The 25,475-nt window shown below is 40.5% G+C and overlaps 1 protein-coding gene across 2 annotated transcripts in view; it reads right to left on the reverse strand.

Annotated features, from left to right (window-relative positions):
- Window positions 1-672: 672 nt before the first annotated feature.
- The window catches only part of waca (WW domain containing adaptor with coiled-coil a), a 29,754-nt gene continuing 4,951 nt past the window's right edge, over window positions 673-25,475 (reverse strand). The window contains exons 4-13 of one of the 2 annotated variants that reach the window (XM_042510387.1): window positions 17,391-17,482; window positions 15,890-16,005; window positions 15,650-15,765; window positions 10,091-10,345; window positions 7,233-7,355; window positions 6,749-6,897; window positions 6,466-6,590; window positions 3,195-3,393; window positions 2,957-3,084; window positions 673-2,417 (exon numbers count right to left, since the gene is read on the reverse strand). In XM_042510387.1, the coding sequence (XP_042366321.1) occupies window positions 2,348-2,417; window positions 2,957-3,084; window positions 3,195-3,393; window positions 6,466-6,590; window positions 6,749-6,897; window positions 7,233-7,355; window positions 10,091-10,345; window positions 15,650-15,765; window positions 15,890-16,005; window positions 17,391-17,482 (1,373 nt within the window). In that variant the 3' untranslated portion in view covers window positions 673-2,347. Of the gene's footprint in view, window positions 2,418-2,956; window positions 3,085-3,194; window positions 3,394-6,465; window positions 6,591-6,748; window positions 6,901-7,232; window positions 7,356-10,090; window positions 10,346-15,649; window positions 15,766-15,889; window positions 16,006-17,390; window positions 17,483-25,475 lie in introns of both variants that reach the window. The other variant, XM_042510386.1, reaches the window with a different exon arrangement.

Below are 25,475 nucleotides of genomic sequence, written 5' to 3' on the forward strand. Positions count from 1 at the left end.
TGTTGTTGGTTTCTCTGTCATATTCTTTTATCCTATTCCATTAATTATTTAGAAGTTAATTTTTGACATTTTACAACACAATGCCAGAAAAAAAGGACTTTTTAAGCATTTTTAATACTTTTAACAGATTAATTTGAGACATTTTAATACGAGCCAAGGCCTTATTTTTGGATTAATGAATTCAATGTCTTTGAAGACTTTTTAAGGACCTGTGGGAACAAAGTTTTTATTCCAGCTGAAGACTGAACTGTTACAACAACTAAAATATTAACATAAAACCACCTTTGTCATTTTTAATTATAGTTTCCACAGTGTAGAGAGCACCAGCAGGGGGCAGCAGACTCCAGTTTAAACCACAGACATATGAGCTTAACCTGTTGACATGGAGGTTATTGATTTGAGGATTCTGCCTAAAAATACAAGTATTGCCTTTGTTTTAGATCTATGAACATCCTGTTGTTGACCCTTACTTGCTGGTTTAATATTGCATTATATTATTAATGCACTTTAAAAGTATTTAGTGTTGCTGCTACAGTCAAAAGACTTTGCCAGATTTGCTCAGATACTGACGTTTTGGGCTTTTCCTCCCATAAAAACTGCTTAACACACTGCCATCCGAGCAAACAACATAAGCAATCTAAAGTGACCATCAAAAACCCAAGAACAACATGGCCCTGGCGAGGCATATTTTATTTCATTTGTCAATATACTTCAGGAAACAATATACAAAGCAATGATGTGGTCACCTTTACTGAATGTGTGGTGCAGTTCAGTTATAGACTCAATAGATAGTATGGTGGGAAAAAAACAGGCCTTTGCAGCTTAGGACCCTGCTCTCCAACAGCGGGGAACAAACAATAAAGAGAGGGATGAGACGTGCTCCAAAAACAAACCCTGTGCGTGACATGCTCATTGAAGATCTCATTGGTGGAACGGGGATGAAATAAAGTGTTTGCAGGTTCAATGACACTTAAGACTTCCGACAAGGCACTAGAACCAAACCTTACGCTCCAATAAAATAACCAGTGCTTGCTTTAGTTGAACATGTTTATTACAATACATACATTTCACATTTGACCTTGTGACCTCTCGTTGCCCTGCTCTGACACAAGAGGCGATCCACATACATCCGTCTCTAACCCGCTGTAGCTGGAGCACCCCTCCTAAAACTGGGTGCAAATAAAAATACGTGGATATCATTGTGATTTACTGCTCGTCACTACAACTCTTATAAATAAAACCTTTTTTTTCTCCTTTAAATTCTGCGTCCTCTTTCTTAAAACTCCACTGTATGTTAGCGACTGTACAAAGGAATGAACCAGTGGTGCCCACCTCGTCTTGAAACGGGGAGAAAAAAAAAGAAAAGAACAAAAAAAAAAGAAAAAAGAAAAAAGAGGAACCGAAAGTGTTGGAACACAAAGGAAACATGGAGAGCGTGAGGCGTCACAGGAGAGGGTGTGGCAGGGCAGGGCTGAGGCCAGAGGGGGGAGGGGATGGTGGGAATGGTCCAAAGCAGCACGCCATCACATCTCTTTAAATTTTTTTTTGTTTTGTTTTTAAATCACTCACTCCACCACACCACCAGGCACTGTTTTTTTTTTCAGACTGGGACATGCAGGGCCACCAGAAGCTGCAAGTAGATCACTGAACCTTTGTGAGCAGACATGATAGACCTGCGGAGAGGGGATGTTTACGGCGCCTGAGTACAGCTTACAGTTCCGCCCAAAGAGGGCGCAGGAGGAGAATCTAAAGAGTAATCACCAATATTTGAGGAAAGAAACTACAATGACACCAGTGTGTTATGCTTTATGCTAGGCTCCTGTGTATAGAAATGGCTTCAAACATCCTCCTCCGCTTACGTGCAGGTCGCACGCGCTCAGCGGTTCAATGATCTATGAACTGACGAAATGAAGCTTTTAAGTCTGCAGACGAGTTAACATGAAGGAAAGGCTAGCTAATGAATGTAGCCGCCTAGGCGTTGATTAGTTTGGATGTCAAAAGCTTTGATAGGCATGGCTTTCCATGGCTTCAATCTACAAAACATATTTACAACATAGATAATAACATCTACAAGAAATCTACATTTTTTTTCCCCGCAGTGGGTTTTTTACAAAACAGAGTCTTGTAAACCACCCCGCCCTCCCCCTCCGACAGCTCGTCGCGTCTCCCTCTTGGCTCTCCCAGCCCCAACGGTCCAAAGCCAACCCGACTGCAGCTCCTGTGTGTGTTAAGACTGGGCTCAAGAGGAGCTGAACAAAACTGCTCTCCCTCCAGCTTCCAACTATGTGCAATGGGTCTTCCCCCTTTTCCCCCAAAACCTCCCGCTTCCGCTTGCCACCAGAAGTTCTCAAACCATGAAAGAATTCTGATTCTTCAACTTTTCAAGTTCTTTGATTTGCTGTCTCAGAAACAGTATCCTGTGGAAGAGACAAAGAGGACAACAGTTACAGCGTGTGTGCTTAGAGTGAGGCTTACTTGATTCCTAGTTAAAACTACACGTTGAGTTTAGAAATTTGGGTTTGCAAACAGTTTTTAGACCTGAAAATAGGCCCACATCAGAGGCAAATTGGTGTTGACTCAGCGCTCACTAATCGGGTGTTCTCAGCGCTTTGTGTGCACTGTTCAAAGACGCGAGGCTTATCGATGCATCGCAGACGCTCCCAAAATATCCAGCATGCTTAATATCTGGACTTGTAGCAGCAGTTCTCAACCTTTTTTGGGAACTTTATCGGCAAGCACCAGCCAGTGAGAGCGCAAGACAGGCTGAGAACAGACACAAGCAGCACTTTGGTGTGTGTGTCTGAGAGAACGAGAGCGTAACAGAGTATTGTGCTTAATTTTTTAAAAATGTATACTATAATCTTACTAACTTTTTCAGCACGCTGCTGCAAGACAACTTAAAGACAACTTTACATTATAACGTGTGCAAGCTTCAAGACAACAAACGTATTCTCACCTCTGCTCACGCAATGTCGCTTGTATTTCACAGACTCTGACCAAAGACCGCAGGTTTTTGAGCTCGGTGCAGTTCTCAGACATACAGATGCTCCCCATGGTGTGAGCCTCTTCACGTAGCCTTGATGCCTTGATAATACGTCACAAGCAAAAGTTGTTTAAAGGGTGTTGCCATGGGTAACACAAATCGGTAGTTTTCCAGTCAATAGAAATGATGGTGAAATGTCAGTGGTACCAACCTGTTTCTCTGCGTGTTCTGCAGGCCAGCCCTGCACATGTTTGATAAGATTCTCATTAAAGTGGGCAGCGAGGGTGGGGGTGAAGGAGCAGGAGGGCCGGGCTGCTGAGGCGGAGGGAGGAGCGGAGGCAGAGTTGGGGGCGGTGCTGCTGCTGGAGGAAGAGACATGGTTGGGACCCGGGGAGGGACTCCTCTGACTGCTGCAATCAACACAGACACAGGGAGCGTTTCAGCACTGAAATACATGGTACTGGCTTTTCTTTACTTTTTTGGTTTTCCATTTGGCAAAAGTAACTGGTACCACTTTTTTTGGTACCTGCTCTCCTGGGGTTCCAAAAAGGCAGACCAGGTACTATGACGTACTAAAAGGTGACTTGAAACACTACAGAGCACTGATTGGTCAGACAGAATCATCACTGAGTCATCAATGCGCTGCACGCACGGAATACCCTGAACAGCGCAAACCACAAAGCTATTGTAGCGGCCGCAGTTTTGTATCATTTTTTTTCGTTTCTCCACATGGTAACCAGAAAGATCACGCCGTGGTTGCTCGAGGAGGTGCAAACGTTCCTCACCTTGCTGGCCGACAAGTAATATGTCAATTTTGTGTGTTTTTGCTCATATCTTTCCATTTTCAAACATCTGTAACCACTATTTCACTTCCGTGTTTATCCCTGCTGTGGCCATCTGTGAGTGAAGCGGTGCTGCGCTCAGATTCCTAAATTTACTTAGTCACCTGAACTCGTGCTCATCCAACAGAAGAGAAATGTTACTGGTGCTGTTAACTGCTTACAGTGGTATTAGCAGAATCGTTTTCGCAGTAACTCTGTAATTGACCGCGTGCTGCTGTACACATTGTGCATGTGACGTGTTTTAGTAGCGGTGCGGACCAGAAAATGGGGCTCGCCCCGAAAGCCACTGTGTAATTCAAACCCTGTGCGTATGTGTGCGTCACATTGAAAATGACGCCTTGGCCGTTTGGCACGACGTCGTTATGACGACCAGCTACACTGAGGCGGTACTATCTTCTAATGGAAAACGACCCCCAGAAAAGTACCCGATACCAAAGGCGAGTAGTGTAGAGTAGAGCTGGTACCGTGTAGTGGAAATGCATCATAAATGTCAACAATTCACAAAAAAGACATCATCGTGTCCTCAGCAGGAATATTAAAAACTAGTCTTCCTTTTTTCCAAAGCTTTGATCACATGACTTTCAATAGAGCTGATCACAAAATACAGGTCTGTTTACAGACAACGGCAGGAAAACAATTGCGATCAAGGCTCTCAATACCACAACTCAATATCTTAAAGGTTTTAAGTGATAAAATAACTAAAACTTTCTACAGCTTGGTTTGACAAAGTCTCAAAACAAAGTGTGTGCCGTGCTGAGGAAAAACTCAAGTCTGCAGCAGCTGTCTGTCAGTGTCTACACTCATCTGTTCAGTCAATGCTGCTGTGCACTCAGAAGCATTTTGACAGCACTTACAGGGAAATGGACAACCATAAGCATCACGCTCATGTAGAGAAAAAAATGTTTTAAAGCCTACTTCACATTTTGGGTCACTGCTGGGTGCATAAAGCATGCCCTGTTCCACAGCCAGAGATAAAGATGGACCACTGAAAAGAGACTGCTGTAGACATGAGCTACGGTTACACGCACACATTTATTACGAACACGACGATACTCTGAATGTGATGTGGGTCATATAAAAACCATATTCCGTTTACATATTCTGAATCAGGACAGATTAGCATTTTCCATTTAAAATGTGAGATATGCCGGTATTATTCAGGTTTTAGGAGCATTATTTGTGCATGTATACATCCAAATCAGAAAACAGTCTCAGTTGAGGGGTTTAACTTCAGTTTGGGACACACAGCCTCTCGTCTGTTTATGGTAGGCACTGTGCGCTGTCATGGATATGTTATGCACAAACCTGCTTGCCAACGTTTTGTAAGGTTGGTGTAGAGATGCATGCAAAATAAAAGCCCACATTTATGGTCGAGAAGGAGAGTCATAACTACTTTTAAACTTCCTGACAGACTTAAATATCAATAGGTTTTTGGATACGTGCAAATATCTGCAGCACCGAACTTTTAATGAAGGTGAAGGAAGGAAAGAGGGAGTCCGACAAGTCTGCCACTGTCAAGAAACTGGAAAAATCCTCTTTTGGTTCAAAAAGGCAAAATGACAAGCTGCTCCAGCTTTTTTACTTCTCCATACTTTTACATGATAAACGACATAGTATTACACATATATTACCCATGTAAACAGCTTAATAAGAATATTGTCTTTTGTGTAATAAGGGCAAAAAACAGGCGATTTTTGTGCTTGTAAACGTTCTCATGGTGTTAGGTTACAACTGTTCAGGGCTAACTGACAGACAAATATCTGCAGCTGCAAACCCAGCTAGTTTAAGTGCTACAGGCAGTGGAAAAAAACATCTTATCCAAGTGAAACTGAGACTGACTGAATAAACGGACAGGAGTCTGTTCTACCACTTGTGAGCTAAAAACTGGAGCATGGAGGCTCATGTTTAGTGCCCAGTCATTCACTAATGAAACTTCTGAGCAAATTACTGACTTTGAAACTTTCAGCAACACCGGACTCTCCCTTTTGTGATAAAATATTCATGTAAACTTGCGTGTGGTCTGCATCTACCAAACAATGTCAGAGAAACCAAAAAACTGAAGGCTTGTATGAACAAAGTTAATCAAAACATTTCCACTGCAGAACTGTACAACAAAACAACCACCAACTGCTTCCTTTTTGGAAACTGTCGCACTAAAGAAATGAATGACTGAAGAATGAAGATGAGAAACTACTAAATGAAGCAGATGCTTATTGTTCCATCAATGAACAGCAGATGGTGCCACAACATTATACAACAGAGATAACCTACAGACAGGAATTACTAACTTCTTGTGCTGTGGTAAAAACTCCACTCGTGAGCTGATGTGAATGAGCTCTCACATTTTGGCAGATAAAGTATTTCCACTCTATTTGGCTGCATGTGTAGAAAAACACATGAGTACACATGGCTTTCACAGGTCTTAAATATTTTACACAACGATGGCACAGGCCTTGCACGCTCTGGTCAAAGAATAGTTCAGCACTCAGGGAGAAACACATTACACTCAAAAAGAGGATCAGTTCCATGATATCAGCCACTTCAGAACACACAAATAATGAAGAGCCACGTTCAGCGAACTTAATTCACTTCCTATGCCGTTATTGTTTCCAAACTCGGGCGTGTTGTGTTTGTACCTACCCTTGGCGCTGGAGGGTGCGCGGGGAGGCCGTGGTGGCATCGTGACTGTGCTGTTTATCGCTGGAGAGGGACTGTTGGGATGCAGGCTGGGGATGAGATGCCTGCTTCCCTGCTGGCGTGCTCACCTAAACGCAGCAAGTTAGAAACACTCTATCAGGACAAATCCCCTCCGCGGGACTCTGATACAAGCCTATAGATAATGCTTAGTGAGCACATTTTGTCTCGCAATCCATCCTAAACTGGATTCTGTTCATGCTTGTTGAACACTGAATTTCTGTCTTACTTTTGTCTGCGAGATGACGGGTTGTGAGCTGAGGAGGGGTTTAAGGGGACCGGCGTTGGTCTGTGGCGTGCTGATCCTTGGAGAAACATAAGACCTGGGCGATGAGGCGTCCGATGTTAACGACATGGGTGACTGGTTCGATTGTTGGGCTGCTGGACGTACACAAACAAAAATAAAAAAAAAAGACAATCTAAGGGGTCAATGCATTCTACTCAATTGACACTGTGCAAAAAAATCACTATATGAGATATGAACAGATGATCAGTGAAATTTTAAAAGACTGTAAACAAATACTACTCAGGAAATTGGTTTTCTGTTAGCTGATGTTATCATCATCATCATCATCATCATAGTCATTTACCTCACAGGAAACAGACAGGAAACCTGAACGATTCCCTCTGCTGTCACTGGTTAAAACATTTATTATACAACACACATATCTACACTCAATAGTAAAACAGCCATCTGCATGGACTTCTTTTACCTTGGTTGGAGAGTTGAGCAGCTTGAGAGAGGATAGTAGTGATATTGAAAGCTGATGGTCCAGCAGTGAGGATCTTATGGAGCATCGACTGTAATGAAGCTTGTGTGACAGCAGCTGTGAGAACTGGAGAAAGGCAAACAGACACACAGTCAGCCCGTGCACTGGTGTTTTAGGTGCTGCTAAAAGAATGCTTTCTGAACTGCAACACGGTGAATTTGACAGTCAAATTCAGTAATGTGTCCCATGTAAACGTGTCCAGTAACAAAGGCATTTAGAAAAGGCTATGGTGAAAAAAATGAAAGCTTGCATGTTTCTACTGAGAACACAATATTTTGGGGTTTGAATGGTATGGTTTAGGGCTGTGCAATACAAATACAAATATCTGACGATTCTTTTTGTTTTCAATACCAAGTTTTACTGAGTCACCAGGACATTCAGTGTGACAGTGACATTTGCGTAATATAGTGAACAAGCTAACAGCCCTTAAGAATGCATGTGCACCAATGTTTTTTACTGACACTGGATATCAAACAAAAGCCAGAAACTGTATCGTACCAAGTTGATGTGAGCTAGAAATTCACCACTTCTAAGCAGAAGGTCTCTCCTTGGGCTGCCCCCTTAAAGTCTGAGATTGGAATCACCAGTCGGAGACCCCTGAGTTGAATGAACTGAATGAGTGTTCATGACGGTCAAGCTACTCTTTGATATAGGCTGCAGCAGCACAGAGGAAAAGACACTGCACTGTAAGGCTCAAAATTAACATTATGTTCTCTCTTCTTCTTCTTCGATGGGGTGAATTTTACAGCTATCAGAATCTTAATACACTCCAGTCTCTGTTTTTGTTTGTTATCTAATGTTGGCAAAATATGGTTTCGCCCATACGTGATCTCTTGTTAGCGCCAATATCATGTTTACTATATCACATGAATGCCACTGTCAAGCAAACTAAACATCCCACTGAGCCCTTTATATAGAAAATAAAGCAAACATATGAATATTCGTATTTAACGGCCAAATCTGATTTGACTGACACTGTTCTGAGTCAAGTACAGCCCTAGTCTCTCCTCTCTCCCCTCTGTACCGCTGCCTGCATGTCCGCAACTTCCAGTACCAAAGAGTAGTGTGAAAGTCAAGAGGACTAACTCTGCAGCAAAATCTGGGGACCAAAACATCCCCAAAAGATCAGTGCTCAGAAAAAATGACTGCTCGACTTGAAGCAATCTCAGTCGACTGTCTCCGACTGATGATTCAAACCGTCTGACTTTCAAAGAGCAGCCTTAGTATGGGCTAAAGGTTTATGATTATTATGTAACAACATTAATTTTTTCACACCATGGTTTGAGGAGCAAAATGAGCATTTTATCAAAAGTTTAGGTTTTGTTCCAGACACACTTCTTTTGCCTGCCTCCTGAACAGATCAACATATAGATAAAATGTATATGGCATCTATTTATGTTTTCATTTTCCGGGTTTGTGGATATTAAAAAGACAGAACATTAGCAGGACAACATGAGGAAAAACAAAACAATGAAGACAGGACATTTAATAAAATTTTGGCAAAGACCAAGGTGATGTTAGCTGTCAGGTGTTGTGTTGGTGCATCATGATCACAGTTTCTGTACAGTGGCTGATCAAGTTCACAACCCACATCAAATAACCTCTGGGAGCCATTATAATGAAGTAATCTTTGCTCATGATTATTTGCATAGAAATACCAGAATGAGCAACAGAGCACTGAGCCTATACGCACACCTGCTAAATAACACACCACAAAGACTACAGCCAACAGCCAACTGGTAACAATGTTCTACGTCTGTGTGAGAATTAATGATTCTCTGAATTGTTCATTCAAAAATGGAAACCAGAAGACCCGACAGATTCAAGATGCTAGTCAGTGAATTAACATATCCTGATGTTAAAAGAACAAATGATATTTACTGTTCGTTAGAACAAGAACACAGTTATACAGTATTAATAGCAGCTTCTTCTACAGAGTTTAATGACCAAAAACAGAATCTTACCTACAATAACAAGTTTGTTTTGATCTCACAACCTTTAGCCATCGGTTTGCTCGCTTAAGTGAGAAAAGACTCGACATGTCTCACGGACGAATTGTAAATTGTGTTTTACAAGTGTTTTTATAGTTGAGCAACATTCTCTAACTTCTCTCTAAACCAGCCAGATTGCAGAGGTGTACAGATGAAGTGTTGGGATGCATGAGGTGCCCCTGACAATGTCAGCCAAGTTTTCCACTCATGTTGGCCCAACTCTGATAGCTAGGCTCGTCATTGATAGTATACTCCAATGGAGGAGCTTTTTGGATGGTAAACCAGCATCTGAACCCGCCATTCTTCCTGACACTGGGATCTGAGGGGACAGTATCCAACAATTTCTCATGTCGGCACACTTAAGTGAGATAAATTAGCAAGCAGCTAACTATTTGAAAATTTACGTTTTCTTAATACTCACAATTATGGCGTCTCACCCCTATCTGGCAGCTGGCTTTTCCAGAGCTTCCCAATAGCTTTGCACACTTTGCATTCAGACTGTACAAATAGGCAGTACCGTGACCATGAGGCATTCTTTGTCCAGACAATAGTGTAAACATAACTGTACAATGGAGATGTTAGATAGGACTCAAAACTGTGCTCAGGCCTACAGTACAGATCATCATGTCATCGCCTCTGACACTGAGAAGTTAGAGCAGATGCTGAGAGAGCAGTACAGCATATAATTTCAAAGCACTGCGTTGTAACTAGTGCTCATCAAACACAGCCACTGCAGACAGCTTCATGTAAACACAAGTTGAATGTATGTATGCATGTATGTATGTGTGTATCATCAGTGTCTTTTCTTACCCTCGTTGATTTTCGCCATGTCCACGCTGGCATTGTTGAGTTGCAGGGCAGTCTGCAGTGCTGGGAGGAGCTGGCGAAGCAGGGTGGGGTCCTGGAGTAGTGGAGGGGCGGGAGACTGCAGGACCGGAGACACGGGCACTGTGGAGGCAGATGATCCAGGGGGCCCTGATGACGGGTTCAAGCTCCCTGAGCTAGAGGATGATGACTGGGACTGGGTGGCAATGGTAGCTGCGGGCTTCTCCACCTGTGCTGACTCTGTGAAGGCAGCAGAGTGGATAATGTTATTTCATCAATAAAGGCAGTCTCACAAATCAGATTCCTCCAAATGATAATGCAGGTCAATGTGGATAGCATTTTGTATTAATTTATACAGGTCTAGGAAAGCGACCAACAGTCTCATGCAAATATCAGCTCCATTATGGACTGAGATCACACACTTAGGCTGTGTTCAGACCAACAGAAGCCCTGCATGAAAAAACTAAGCCAGTCCAGCTTCATTTCCATTCTACGCTGACGGTAAGATATACACTGTACCCAACTCAGAATTATGTAAGTTGATTTGGATTTTTTGGAATAACAAAGATACATTTTAAAGGCTGATGGTCTCACGTGAAATTAAGACACAAGACTAGAGCATTGCTCATAATACAGGATAGACATGGAAAGGTGAAATCTTGAACATGCTTCTATATTAGAGATGCACAATATTGGATTTTTTGCCAACATCCCATATGCCAATATATAACAGTTAATTTGGCTGATAACTGATACAGATAGATCCACTTTTCCCCAGCCTAATTTTAGCTATCATCAAGTCTCTTCTGTGGTGGAATTAACAGCACATTATGCATACTTTAATCGTGATGGCCACCAGCAATGCTTTTCAGTGTATGTAACATTCAATCATTGTGCAAAAAAAGAAAAATACTTCAACTTAGGGTTGATGTTTTCTACATGTTCACTTTGTCCAAAAAAAAATCAGTTTGCGATACTGGCAGAAATCAGCATGTTGGCTGATTCCGATATTTCGTTTTAAAGCTTATATTTGCCAATACCGATGACATGCCCTATTCTATATCCATTAAGCGAAATCCCATTCAGGCATTCCTGACATATTGCATTCACAAGAGCAGGCTGTACGTATGTATTTACAGACAGACAGAAAAGCCAAAAATATAATGCCTCCGGCCACGGCTGTTGCTGGTACAAAAAGGGGGAAAAAAAGGATATTGATTGATTTTTTTTATCTGACAAGTAGTCTCTGGTACCTTGTATATAATACATGTAATTGATTTTTTGAAAAGAAACTTCCATGTAAAAAAATGCTGTGGAGCTTCACCATAACTTCAGTTACTTTATACCACGTTGGTGTAACTCATCTAATACATACAACACACAGTTCCTGCTGTAGGGTTACTGGTATTGTGTACATCTACTGACCCTAAAATAGGGATGTAAAATAATACTCAAACTGCTAATTAATACTAAAAATTAGGGCTGGATATGATAATAATTTGCAACATTATCATTAACATTTTCCTCCTCTGGTATCGAAATTGGTATCAAGTTTTTTTTTCATAGAGTTAGAAATTCTATGATCGTGACAAACAGGGCTGAAGAGCTATGAGCAGCTGTGGTCAGCGCCAATGCTACGGGCAAGCTGCCCTCCTCGTGTCCAAAAGACCTGTCTTCATAACAAGCATGTGTCAGATTTGCCAAGCGTAAAAAAAAGCCTACCCTGCTGTCATACCATTAAGCATTTATTATGAAGTATGTGCAGCAAGCATTGTGTTATCTTTCAACAGCAAAAGAACAGGGGCATATCACATGCCATAGTGATTGCACGTCATCCGAAATAAATGAATGCAGCAGGAACACTAAACTTAATGGCTGTTTTTGTGTTGTTTTGTCTATTGCCTTTCTACGTATCAAACTTTAAAAAGCAGTTATTCATGACCACAACTGTATCGAGTCTGTTTGAGAGGAAGTGTTTTAGGAATAGTGAACAGACATTCAGAAACAGGTTATTCATGATAAATGACACCTATTCAGTGACAGCTCAAGTAGTTTAGAGGTATGCTAATAGAGGCATGCCACTGTATAGTAAAAATATTCTGCTACATTTTTCCTGGAGTTGCCTTGCAGCAGCCTTGGGGGATTTTCTACTAACAACAACAGAAGACGGCTGTACCTGTTAGAACCTTTAATGTCAGGTGACTGCTTTGATGCAATACAGAGTATTTTCTGTTTGGCACTCGTATATATGCAACAACAGACCTTAAGAATGCTGAAACACACAACCAACACGTCACAAATCGACTACACAGAAACACAGAATTTTAGTTTTCTGTTTGTCTGTTTTCACCTTGTGAGCTTGAGAGTGTCATTTAGGGCGAAATGTGCTCATGGAGACACCTATTGCTTCGGGAACTACCATAGAAGCTGTTTCGAGTACTTTGGCAGCTGTTTATCTGTCAGTGAGGTTTTTTTTTGTCAATGGTATAGCATCACAACCACGCAAGATGCAGTCACGAGTCTTTACTGGTGTGTAGTTGAGACCACAATGAAGGCCGAGTTCAAAGATGGGGCTGCCCTCTGAAAGTCGGAGATTTAAATCATCAATCGGAGATTTCTCAGTTAACTGAGACAGCTTTAAGTCGAGCAGTCTTTATTTTATTTTTTGCTTGTCAGTGTGTGCTGTGCAGTGTGCTTCTGGGGATGTTTTGGTACCCAGACTTTGCTGCAGTGAGTGCTCTTGACTCTTTAGGAGAGGCTGCAGTGGACACGATGCAGTGGCACAGAGGAAGAGTCACTCTGCACTGTAAGTAGCGCTGGGCGAAAAAATGCTAATGATATCAATGGCAAAATAACTTTTCCTCGATCAAAATATGATATGATAGAACGCATTCCAGCCATGTTTTGACAAACAACATGAACAGCCAATGATGATAAGAATAGCGTTGCAGCAATCTAAATGCAGCGAATGACTTTGGCTCTAGAATACAGCTGAGAGTTTGACAACTGAGTCCTATGTGCTTCTGCAGTGTTTCATTATCACGGACAGCTGATGGACAGACAGCAGCACAGTGAGTGAGACAAAAAGAGTGCAGCTTCTCCTTACAGCACCAAAGTATCTGAAACAGCCAAAATTGCAGAGGTGGAAAGTGACTTCTTTAGACTTCTACAGACTACTTTGTGTTTCAGGTTTAATCAGACTTTGGATGAATTATTTAGAAACAGCAGGACGCATCGCTCCATGTCTCATCCAGCCACTTGCACTGAGCTCTCCTTATTATTACCAGGGGCAGATGTAATGTTTTGGGCACCTGGGGCCACAAGCACATGACCTTATTTTCACACTGGGAATGTTGGCAGGCTATAAGAGAAGTAGGCCTATTCAAAAGTTGTTTTTTTTTTCCTGAGTAAAATGATTAATAGCACAGATGTTTCACAGTCACAAGTTGAAGTCAGAGTCCTGCAGTCAGGAGAGGTTGGCCTATTATCAGCACAATGTGCTTAAATGTAGCGGAAGTTTGTTTAAGATGGAGCTTTTAATTTTTATATAATGCTGGGAAGTTTAATAAATAATAATAAATCATATGTTTATTACACTCCAACACACCATGGTCAAATGAAACTGTGTCAGTGAACTATGATATCTTCATATCTCACTAAAAGGAGATAAAAGGAACCTTTAAGCTTGACAGAAGTAGTTATTTGATGTATATCGTTATATATCAATATCAGCTAATATGAAAAAAAAAAATGACCATGGTAAGACTTTTTTCCCCATATCACCCAGCCCTAACTGTAAGGCTCCAGGCTCTTCATACCGCTGTTACACTTAATGTTGCTCTTTAAAGTTTTATATAGAAAACAATACGAATCGTTAAATATTCCTATTGAACGGCAAAATCCGATTCGACTGGCGTAATTCTGAGTTAAGTACAGCCCTAAAGCCGAGTACAACACTGCGCAGACTACAATTAAAGAGCGTAATTAAGCATCCCCTGCAATCCGACGTATAAACTGGATTGTGCATATGACTTAACCAAAACATCAACATCTATTCATCACAGTCTGCCATGCCTATTTATGATGCAATCTGCATGGGCAAAGAAGTTTAGGGATGCTCCCCAGGAGAGTAGAAAACATTTAAATATTACTAAATAAATACTGACAAAACTCCAAGATTCAGAGCAAGGTCTAGTTGCCAGATCTATTTTATAATGAAGAACTATAACCAAAGCCCCACCTCCAAACCCCCCGCAAGCAAAACTGACATTCCACGGTAAACACAGAGATGAGCTGCTGCTTTGCACTGAAACCTCTTGACCAAGTCAACAATGCAAGCATTACTGATAGCACACGATAATATTTTCTGTTGGCTTGCCCATTTCAGCAAGTTTTTATCATAATTTGAACACACCTGATCAGTGGTCCTGATTCTAACCATAAAAATTAAGCTTATAGTTATTTTAATGAAAACAACAGGCAGCAATATAATCAGCAGAAAACTGAAAAGAATAATTCACCATCTCACGCACAATTTTTTAAATCTCTACTGTCCACATTAACTAGCCAAGCCTGTAACGGACTCAATCCAATGTGGTTTAAACAGTCGCATCAGCAGATTACTTTAATGCCTGAAACACACTGAACACGTGAGTAGCGTGTGGTGGCTAACTCACCGAACTGCAGTGTGTTCACACTGGCAGCGTTATTGCTGTGACGCTTCTGCAGGGCTGCCTGCTGCTATGAGTACTGTTTTCCACATTTATAAGCACATATTCCACTCATTTATGAAGCTGTGCAAACTCCTGCATTGTCAACAAAACGGTCCTGCAAATATTTCACAATAAAATGCCTTGGGTTCAACAACTAAGGGGACTCTATTGACAGAGACGTTGTCAAAGGACTTTTATTTTGAAACGTTTGAGTTTGAGTGAAACACATAAATTTGTATTTCCTCATCTCTGTGACAGATAAAGACATTGAAATTGTAATAAAAGATGGTCTAATATCAATGGTCAATATAATCATAACACCATTTGCACTTGTGTGTCTGTTGTCTATTTCTGCTTACAACCACGCACAGCACACGGAAAAAAAATCAGCAAGCCGCAGTTTCTCTAGATGTGCCGCGGTTGACAAGCAGCTGAGATGAGCCTGACAAGCACTGCTCACTCAGGCAGTGTGGCTGCTCTGACTTGTTAACATAGGCGCAGAAAAAAAACCTAGGTTTTCACGCACCGCTCACGCAGGCAGTGAGTTCTAGCGCCCAGTGCAAAGCCAGAGTGTGTTACTTAAAGTCACATACGCATGCATGAATCAGCTTTTGTAGTCTCAGTCTTTTGGTAAGCAGTTCCTTAACCTTCATCAGCCATAGATCGCCTTAACAATAGTCATCATCGACTAACCACTAACAACAATGCTTAAGCCCTCTTTCAGCTAGATTTGTACAAAATATAATGACAAAGATTGAAAACACTCATCCTTGATATTTTGAGCCAAACACGATCACAGCACACTGGTAAGGACTGGTGCCGTCACACTTACTAGCAGCAGTAAAGCCGGGGGCTGCCGATGCTTGCATAGCCTCCCTTCTGTAGTCCCTGTCTTTGGGGAAACTGTTGACAACCGCAGTCTTTGTTGCCTCTTTTTGCCTCTGTTCTCTATGAAACACAAAAACAAGTATGCATGCAAACAAATATTAGCCATGTATCCAACCTTTACGTGACACTGATTAAAATCAAGCGTGTGGAATCGAGTGGTTTGAGTTAAAGGGATTATAGCTACCTCTCCAGCCATTCTTTGGGCTTCTCCCACTGGGACACCTCTGTCCTGCAGTTGTAATAGTATTTCTTTCCAGATGAGCTGATGTGCTCTGACCAGTCGTCACCAGGTTCGTAAGGCTGAGAGGGAGAGCAAATATTTAGGGACATGAGGCCAGCCAGACAGAAAGCAATTGTGTGCTCTTGTGTTGAGGGGATGTGATGCAAGAGCTTGTAATGAAATCTGAAATGTACAAGAGATATCCACAGCAGCTTTGTAAGTGGGAGGGGAAGGCTTATTTCAGAGACAGCTCGAGATTCTTTACGGAAGTGCAACATTTTGAAATTTTAAAAAGGTCTATTGTATTGTGAGTGGCATTTTGTGCTCATTTGTTACAAATTGACGCTGTAATTCTGCGCTTCATTGTGTTGTCAATATTGTAAGGCAAACACACAGGGAGAGAAAATTAGACCCTATCCATTACTGAAGCAAGGGCAAACTGGAAATAACTTCACAAAAACACAGTGTCACTGATCCCTCTCTGTGGCAAAACACAGATTATCGACACTGTTCAACAAGTGCACTTTAGATCGCAGATAATGAAACAGCTGCAACAGGCTTTTCTCCTTGGTGGTGCGCTGCTAAGCAACAAGATCATATAGACTCAGTTTGTTTCTTTTTAACATTGTATTGTAATATAACTTTGTCTTTAGGGATGCACAATAAGGATTTTTATATGCTGATACTGATTGATGAACATTTTTGTATTTTAATAAAAAGTTTAAAGTAAAATGTTTGGCTTTGTAGTCAGCACATAGGGAGTAAGCGTTTATTGGCGGATTGCAAACTAAATTCAACATAATGTCACTTATTGTAACGGAGTGTGTGGATGCTGCCCTTGTTAAGTCAAAGTAATGTGGCTCCCTATTATCAACTCTACTTAGCTTAGCTTAATTTCGTTAATGGAATAATAGATAATTACACAGGTTTCCCATTATCAGCGGATAATGTATAGATTTGATATATATTGTGCATCCCTATTTGCCTTATTTATCATTGATTAAATCACATTTATTAATGAATGGAATTACTTTCTTTGCAAATTTAAACAGAACAATTGAAGATAAGAGGAGAACAAAATGATTTAACACTGATTTTTGGCTTATGCATGTAATAACAGAACTAACATCAAAAGATCGTCAGTCATGCTACAAAGGACCTTTAAATTATCTTTAGCACAAAGCTTACTGATTTTCTGCCACTAAATATGTTTGCATAAATCTCTATGCAATTTTCCTTTGACAATGTAAAATACAATTTATCAATATGTTGTCATTGCTATCAAAGTGGTGGTGTGTTTAATGTTTTTCATCTTAAAATCAAGAGTGCACAACAAAACCCACCATCAAAGCTGTGAAACTACAGAATAGCTTTCCACAAGAAACAATACAGACTGTAGTACTAGGGAAAAAAACGATGTTTGGTCCATCACCTGCCAATGTGCTAATGTAGAGGCAACACTTACTGTGTCTGAGGTCTTGCTGGGGTTAGAATGTGAGTTGGAGCTATGAAGAGAACTGTGGTTGTGAGAATTTTCTTGTGGAGAATAACTGGTCCCTGCAACAAAACACAAGAGAGAAAAACACCATCAGTAACAGCCAATAACAACAGCATGCCAGGTTCATTGCCGTAAATGTGAAAAGCTTGGCTGAGAACAACAACAAAATATTCACTCCAGCCTGAGGCCATCTATGCTTAGACAAAAAGGTGGCTGAACATGGCGCGTCTGTAACTTTTAGACATATGCTCCGTAATAATAAACATTCCTGCTGGCAAAAGATGCAAAGGCAACGCATACTGCAACACAACTTTCACAGAAATTAACCTTTATTATGGTGTATATTGAGTGTGCAACAACAACTATCTTGCAATGTTATTGCATGTCACACTATGCAAAATAAGGTTTTAAATGTCTTGGTTGCAAACTGTGTCAGACTGTTTTGACCAATTTTAAGGCATGTCAGATGGTGCAGTGATGAATCCTAGAGCTGCAATGTAAATAGAAAAAAAAAAGGAAAACCAGCGCAGACACACGTCAGCAGCTAGCGTCATCCATCTGCTCCACTCTAATGTGCATGTAGCAAAACAATCAACAAGCTTTGGCCAGTGTGCTGGCACTTTTTTGCATTAAAACCTAAAAAGAGGAGGAGGACTGTGAAGCCTTAGCAGTAGCATTATGCCTGCTTGCCAGCAAATTCTGGTTAATTTGATGTCAAATTGGAATTTGCTGGTTTGTAATTGTGGGTAGAAGCAGCAGTCACCCTGTGGGATTCTGGTCATAAATTTCTGACGCTGTCACAATTTTGACACAAGCTGTTTCCAGAGCTCTAAATCAGCTGTCTGCTATTTGTGGAGTCTCACAATGAGATCCAAGACCACCATTTTGGATTGACAACAAAGGAGTTCACTGTGAGATTCTCTCAGAAATTATAGTGCGGTCAATTTCGAAACAGTGTGTTGCCAGTCTGGCCCTGTACCGGGCTGCCTTCCTGGCGATTCTGATCTAAAAACACCATCAACACCACTACATGTAGGAGAGCAGAACATGCGGAGCGCTCAGGTGGCAAAACTGAACCTGCTTTTGCTCGTGCCATTGTCTCAGCTCTGCCCAACTATTATTAGATGCTTTAAATGTTAGCACTAACAGGATATTTTGACATTTATAACATTTTTTAAATTTCTTTGAGGGGGGTCATAATAACATGTCAGTGAGGCAGACCACAGAAGGGGGGGGCGGTTGAATGAAAGGCCCCTGGTGAGAAGATTTTCAGACAGAATTAGAGGGAGGATGCTCTGTGTTTGTGGCAATCTTCACACACAGACTCAGCATGACCAGTGTTGCAAAATAAATGCTCCAGCTTGTAAATTGTGGCATTAAAAAGGGTTTTTTACTCTAATTTTACCTGCAACTGGGAAATGAAAAAAAAACAACAGATTAGCAATATCATAAAGATAAAGGAAAATATAGTTGGGCATTTTTGTGTCAATACTAAAAACAGATAATTGAAAACGATGACGGAGAAACAGATTTTAGCTGTAACTCACTTTAAGATGAGACAAACAAACAAATAAGGGATAGATGTTGATATCTTTAAACACTTAACCCCAATATTTTTTGGCTGACTTACATTTTCGATGGCCTAAATGTAAATGTGTAAACTCAATCAACTACAGAAAAGGCAATTTAATGCAGCTGTACAGAGTTTCCTTAATTGTGACACTTCGATAAATGAAAAGACATTAACACAAATAAAATATATCTTTATAAACATATTGTGTATTCTCACAATCTTAAAGGTTTCTGTTTGGATAAGACTTTGATAAAAACACCATTAAAATGTTGAAATGAATGTATATATTTTAATATTATTATATTTAATCTGCTCACTCTATAGAAGCAAAAACCACTCTAAAATATACAAGATTAATTCCAGATTACTAAAGTTACCTATTGTTTAGTTTATGTAACTCACTTTGTAATTAATAACACCCACATACAATGTTTGTTGACAAATTGTCTCAACAGTGCACTTCAGTACAGCATGGCATAAATATATGTTTACTTCCATCTCTGACAGAAGTTTGGTAAAATATTAACACTGATATAAAGTGTCTGTAACTCAAAACATTTTTACCATTATCTCCAAACTGTACTCACTTGTAGTAACATTACCTCAATGACATTAGTTATTTACTATCACCTTGTTGCATTGTCAAATTGAATTGCAGATCACTGTTTAACACTCTGTGCTATTGTTAACAGAAACTCCTGCTGTGTTCAGCTCCGTTAGCTGTTAGCTCCTTTGGCTGGGTTAGCTGTTAGCCATATCCACCACAGGTCTGTTCTGCCCACCAGCTGCTAACAGCTAACTACCTCTCTTTCTCGTGATAACAGCATTAAGAAGTGCTCTATTTCAGTTGCTCAATTCAGTTTGCCATTTGCTGGGTAATAGTTATACATACATACAAAACTTAAGACACACAGTCTTATTCCCAAAAGAGACCTGATGGAATTTGACGGCCAGAGCAGCCACTCACAGTCGATATTTGGTGGCCTCAAAGAACATTTTTGTAAAAACAAAGTCATTTTTTCCAGGTGCATTATCCAGCAGTGACAGGCAGTCACTGAGAAATTCAGCTACTTGTTCTCATCATCCACAACTATGTTTAAAACAGCAAAACAACACCAAACTGTGTTTCCTTGAGGCATGTTCCCAAACAATGAAAGTCATCGCTTTGACAGAGCTGCACTCTGGGTATGTTTCAGACTTCTCATTTCATCATTTTGATTGACCTTTGATGTTTTCATTTGCTGGTTTAATATATCACATCTGGTATATGTTTTCTTTGTGATATCTCTTTTACAACAAGGACCTGCGTTTAATTCATGATCCCAACACAAGAGTATGCTAGGGGGGCACATAAATAAGTATTGACACCCTTCATGAGACCAACAGACTCAGACCTTCATGATTAATGCTCTGATTTTCTAGTAATATTCAGAATGTTTTGAAATTCTGAGATTTAGTGTCTGATTTTGACATAAAAATTACCCAATTGTGGGGTGCCCAGTAGCTCATTGGATAGAGCAGGCTCCCTATGAACAAAAGCAATGTCCTTGCCGCAGCGGGTTGGCTTCCAGCTTGCGGCCCTTTGCTGCATGTCATCCCCTCTCTCCCCCTTTCACGCTTACATTCTGTACTGTCAAATAAAGGCGAAACCGGCCCAAAAAAATCTTATTCAACTAAATCTTTTAAAAAAAATAACTCAAAATTGTACAGTTAGATGATCACTGGCACAACTATCTGCAGGGTCAATTTAATGACTCAGACAGGTTGATAGTTTTGAAGTGGATTATTATCTGATGTATAAAGCCCAGCCCATATCTTGTGATGCTTTGCTCAGTGTCTGCCCGCTGTCAGAAACACTGCATTATGCTCCATTAAAAACACTACAACCACGCAGTGCTGTAAGTATGGTAAGTGCCCTACGAGTGAACCACAGTGTACACAAAACTAACAGCAGCCAGCAGATTCCATTGTGGATAAAAAGCAGCTCAAAAAAAAAGCATTTTGGACTAAAAAGTTCTTCTATTTCAGTAGCATTTTAGGTTTGAACTTCAGAAATGTGTTCAAAGAGAGGCTGTTCAAAACACACCCAAAACTGATCCAAAACTAACAGTCCTCTTTCCATAAACTCTATGCTATCCAACACAGGGTTTTCCCAAGCACAGTGGTTTGGGCAGGTGGTTAATGATGTTCAAAATACAAGATGTCTTCATAAAAAACTATTACAGTGATGTACAGTAGAGTTGGGTTGATTTACAGTTTTTCTGGTGCAGTCTATAGGCTTAAACCTGATTAGTTTATGCAAACCGGCTGAACCTGCATTTGTCCTAAAGTTACGTCACATTCTGGCAATGTTATAAGTAGCCTAAATCACAGTGCTAAATACAACTCATATTGCATAAGTAATAAGCAATATGACAACATGTTTAACATAATATTATTTTGTAAACTTACTAATGGAGCAAATGGTGTCATATAGGTCATGTGAAATGTACTTCAAAGCAGAGGCAGCTGGTGTCAAATTTCAGCAGAGCAGAAGGGGGGACAGCAGTGCACGTTTGTTTACTTTTTAGGGAAGAGAGGAGATGACACACTCGTTAACATTTTGAAGCCAACAGAGGAGCTGTCCTTACTGGCTGCAGGTGTGTGAGCTGAACTTTCGTTGGGCGCTGCTTTTCCATTTATATCTCTTTGTCACTTTGAAAGTGCCGCAGTAGAAGAGGATCAGCTGATTCATGAAGTTAAATTGAGGAATTATTTATACGAAACCTACTTCTTCTCCACAAAAACTTTAACACAGTGTAAGCTGGCTGGAGGGAGAACGCCCTGAAGCTTTAAGTTTCTGCTAAGGTAAATTACCATTGCTAACAAGCTAGGCTAATGTTACCTGCTGTTGGTTATCTCATATGTAATTTCCAGTAGGATATACTGTATATCCCAATATCAAACCTGTGTTAAACAGGATGGAAATCCAGGCACTTCAAAAGTGTGAAAAAGACAAAGAAGCACAAAAGACTTTATTATAGTGGCTAAATCATAAAAAGAAGCCATCATGTTTCAACATGTACCAGTCTTCGTCAGGGCTTCAAAAACAAATGCATTATGGATATGGCTCAGCCTAAATGAGATATCAAATGTGTGTTTTTTATATTTAAAGAGCAACGTTACAAATGTAGAAAGGTAGCAAGTCAGCAACTCCCCCATCTTTTATGTATTTGCGTCTCCAGTCTCATCTCAAGCACACAGCTATTAGCAACATATTTTGTTTAATTTAACAGGAGTGAATATTTAATGGATTCAGTGTGGACAGCATAGGGGACAGAGAGCGCCGGCGTTTCTCAATGCCTCAAGATGGTTGGATGTTCGTTTTCTACGGGACACGTTATCATTATATTCCCCTGAGAGCAGCTGTTGAATGGTAAAATTTGGAAAACTGGTCTGGTGTTTGGCTTAATACCAAAACAGTTTGAAGATTTTCACACCAGCCCAACCCTAACTTCATAAGGTATCAATATAATATGCATTAAAGTTTACCACAGGACTCTTCTGAATAGCTTTGATATGACTTCAATTTGTTGAGATTTGTTTTGTTTAACTTCAAAGATATGCACAGCGGCATTAAAGAGTGATACATCTTCCTCCTCACAGTCTATCTTTGGCTGAATACAGAGACCGGCTTGCAGAGAGCACATCAATCTGACAGCAGTCAAAAATCTCTTTTAAGCTTGTTAAGGCAGTCCGATCAATGTGAAGGTTTTGATTTAAATCCCTCATTTGACTGCACACCAATCAAATATTCTGTTTTACTGTGAAAAATGTCACAGTACAGAAGCTAAAGATGCTCTAACTTCCATTTCACTGGATCTTTAAGGAAAAGAGGGACGCCTCTACAATAAATCTCTCCAGAAAGCCTGCAACATATTGAAAATGCCGTTCTGAGAGATTATTCTCATTCAAGGACAGATCTGGGACATTATGGTTGATAGGGACATCCTTAGTTACTATTAGGAGTAAATAACAGGAGTAATTTAGGCATCGGGCATGCATGTATAAAGCTATAGTCAAATTTTAATTTTCAACTTCACAACTATTCTCATGCTGTCAACCAGAAAAGACCAGTCGTAAATAAATTATCAATCGCCCTTTTCACAGCCCTGTGTGAGACAATATGACAATTGTAACATCACCATAGCTACTGCACAATCGTGAGAAACACATGACGACATTAGCCATCCTCATCAGTACAAGTATAGATTGTGTTTTTCCACGTGCAAATGACAAGAAGCTTTGCAACATACCACACAGTCCCAGGCCTGCTGTTATGAAGATAGCCAACAACTTTATACCGAACTCTCACCTGTAGTTGACATTACAACACACCGGTTAATGAGCATGCATGGTTGGGCTTTCCTAACAGCTTTTGATTCATCCCTTTTTACACTCCACAGAACTCAGTATGCACAGGAAAGAGCTCTAAAGGGCAGCTGACAACGCACGATGTGCGTCAAAAGGCCCACGTCCATTGTTTTCTATTTAAGCCCACACACTGGCGATATCTTGATGCGCGTCAACGCATCAGAATACACCACTGACCAAATTACCCAGAATTAATACAAGCCAGTCCACAAGAAAATCAGCAACTTTTTTCACATTTTCTCCCAGGATCAATACAATATAGCTGCCTTACACTGTCTAGTGTGTGCTATGTGATGCCTTTGATGTGTGCTGCACTGCCCTTTAGAATTTAAAGGGACAGTTCACCACCAAATCAAAAAGTCAATAATTTTCTGTACATATTTTTGTTCTACATCAGTCTAGATTGTTTTGGTGTGAGTTGCAGAGTGTTGAAGATATCGGCAGCACTGACATCTTCTCTTGAATATAATGGAACTAAATGGCCCTCGGCTGGTGATGCTCAAAGTGCCAAAAAAATTAATTAAAAAAAAAAAAATCTCAATGTTGCTTTCCAGAAATCATGACTCAGTTAATCAAGACAATCCACAGGCCTTGTTTACAGCAGTTTGATGATCTTTTTCTACTGAACTACGCCTGCCAACTGTATATTTGATTCAGAGTCAGGAACTGAAAAGTCTCTGCACAGTTCTGAACCACTGTCCTGATATCAGCGGTAACAGCTATGGTTGGTGGTTTGATATTAAGCCAAACAGCAGACTGGACCAGTTTACCTAATTTTACCAGGTGTCCCACATAATTCAGCAGTCAATTTGAGCAGAACATAATGACACCATGTCCCAACATAAAGCGAGTGTCAAACTATCACACAGGACAGTGTAACATTCTCTCCTGATCATAATGGTAACACCGGCTGCTGCAGTTCAGCTGTAAATTACACAAAACCTGTTGGACACTAGATGCTCGATTATTAAGTTTGCAAACATGATGTTATATTAATCATGCTGTCATATTGCTTATTACTAATTCAATGTGAGTTGGATGTTGTCTGCACTGTAGGCTACTTTTAAAATTGCCAGAATGTGATATAGTGACAAAAGCAGGTTCAGCTGGTTTGCATAAATCCAACCAGTTTAAGCTGGTATACCAGACTGGACCAGCAAAACCTGAAATCAACCCAAATCTAGTAACAGCCATTTGAGTGCAGTGCAGAGTGGCGTGGATGAACAAGTCAGTGGGATATACTCATAGAAACTCCTACGCATGCACGACCGGTGCAGCTATCGCAACAAACCACAGAGAAGCTCCGATTAAATAAACACAGAGGGAGCATGACTTCAGTCACTTCTCAGGGAGCCATTACTCTGTTATACCTTTACATAACAAGTAGTTGCTTTCTGTTGTATTTCAGTCATATTAAGATACCTTATGTGCTCATGAAAAGAGCTTAAAAAGTTACTGACAGGACTAGAGCATAGCAACAAAAATAATTCTCAAAAGTCAACTGAGACTGTAACTATTCCTGGTGTAGAAGAGGAAATCCAAACATTGTCCAGTGTGGTTATTTGCTCCTGCTCGCTGGCTATCACACCAATTACTCGAATGCCAGCCTCCTCTTCAGCTTCTTCCTGCTCTATGGCTTCAAGTTTGGTCAGGACTAAAATTGCCATTCAATAGTATTTGACAAACATATAAAATCCAAACCATTTTGAATCCCTTATCCAGTTTCTGGCCATCAGATAAAGGCAAGGACAACATTCACTTGACTATACCAACTCCTGAATAGTATTAGATCGATGTTTAGCTTGTAAATGCTCCCCTATGTTACTTAGCTGGTTACTAACGGTATGTCTGCTATTTAATGCTGGGCAGGTAGTGTGCAGTTGGTTTATCAGAGGTAGTTTGGTGAGAACAGGTGCCTGCTGCGGCTCCAAACAGAGCTGACGACAACACTAAGATCCAACCAAAACAGTGAAGTTGTGAGCCAGAAAATCAAAACAGTGAGCTGGAAAACTTGAGGGTTGGGTGAAAATTGTCTCTGGGTTCATCACTGCAACCTTTAACATTAC

The sequence above is a fragment of the Plectropomus leopardus genome, chromosome 21 (assembly GCF_008729295.1).
Source record: "Plectropomus leopardus isolate mb chromosome 21, YSFRI_Pleo_2.0, whole genome shotgun sequence".
NCBI lineage: Eukaryota > Metazoa > Chordata > Actinopteri > Perciformes > Serranidae > Plectropomus > Plectropomus leopardus.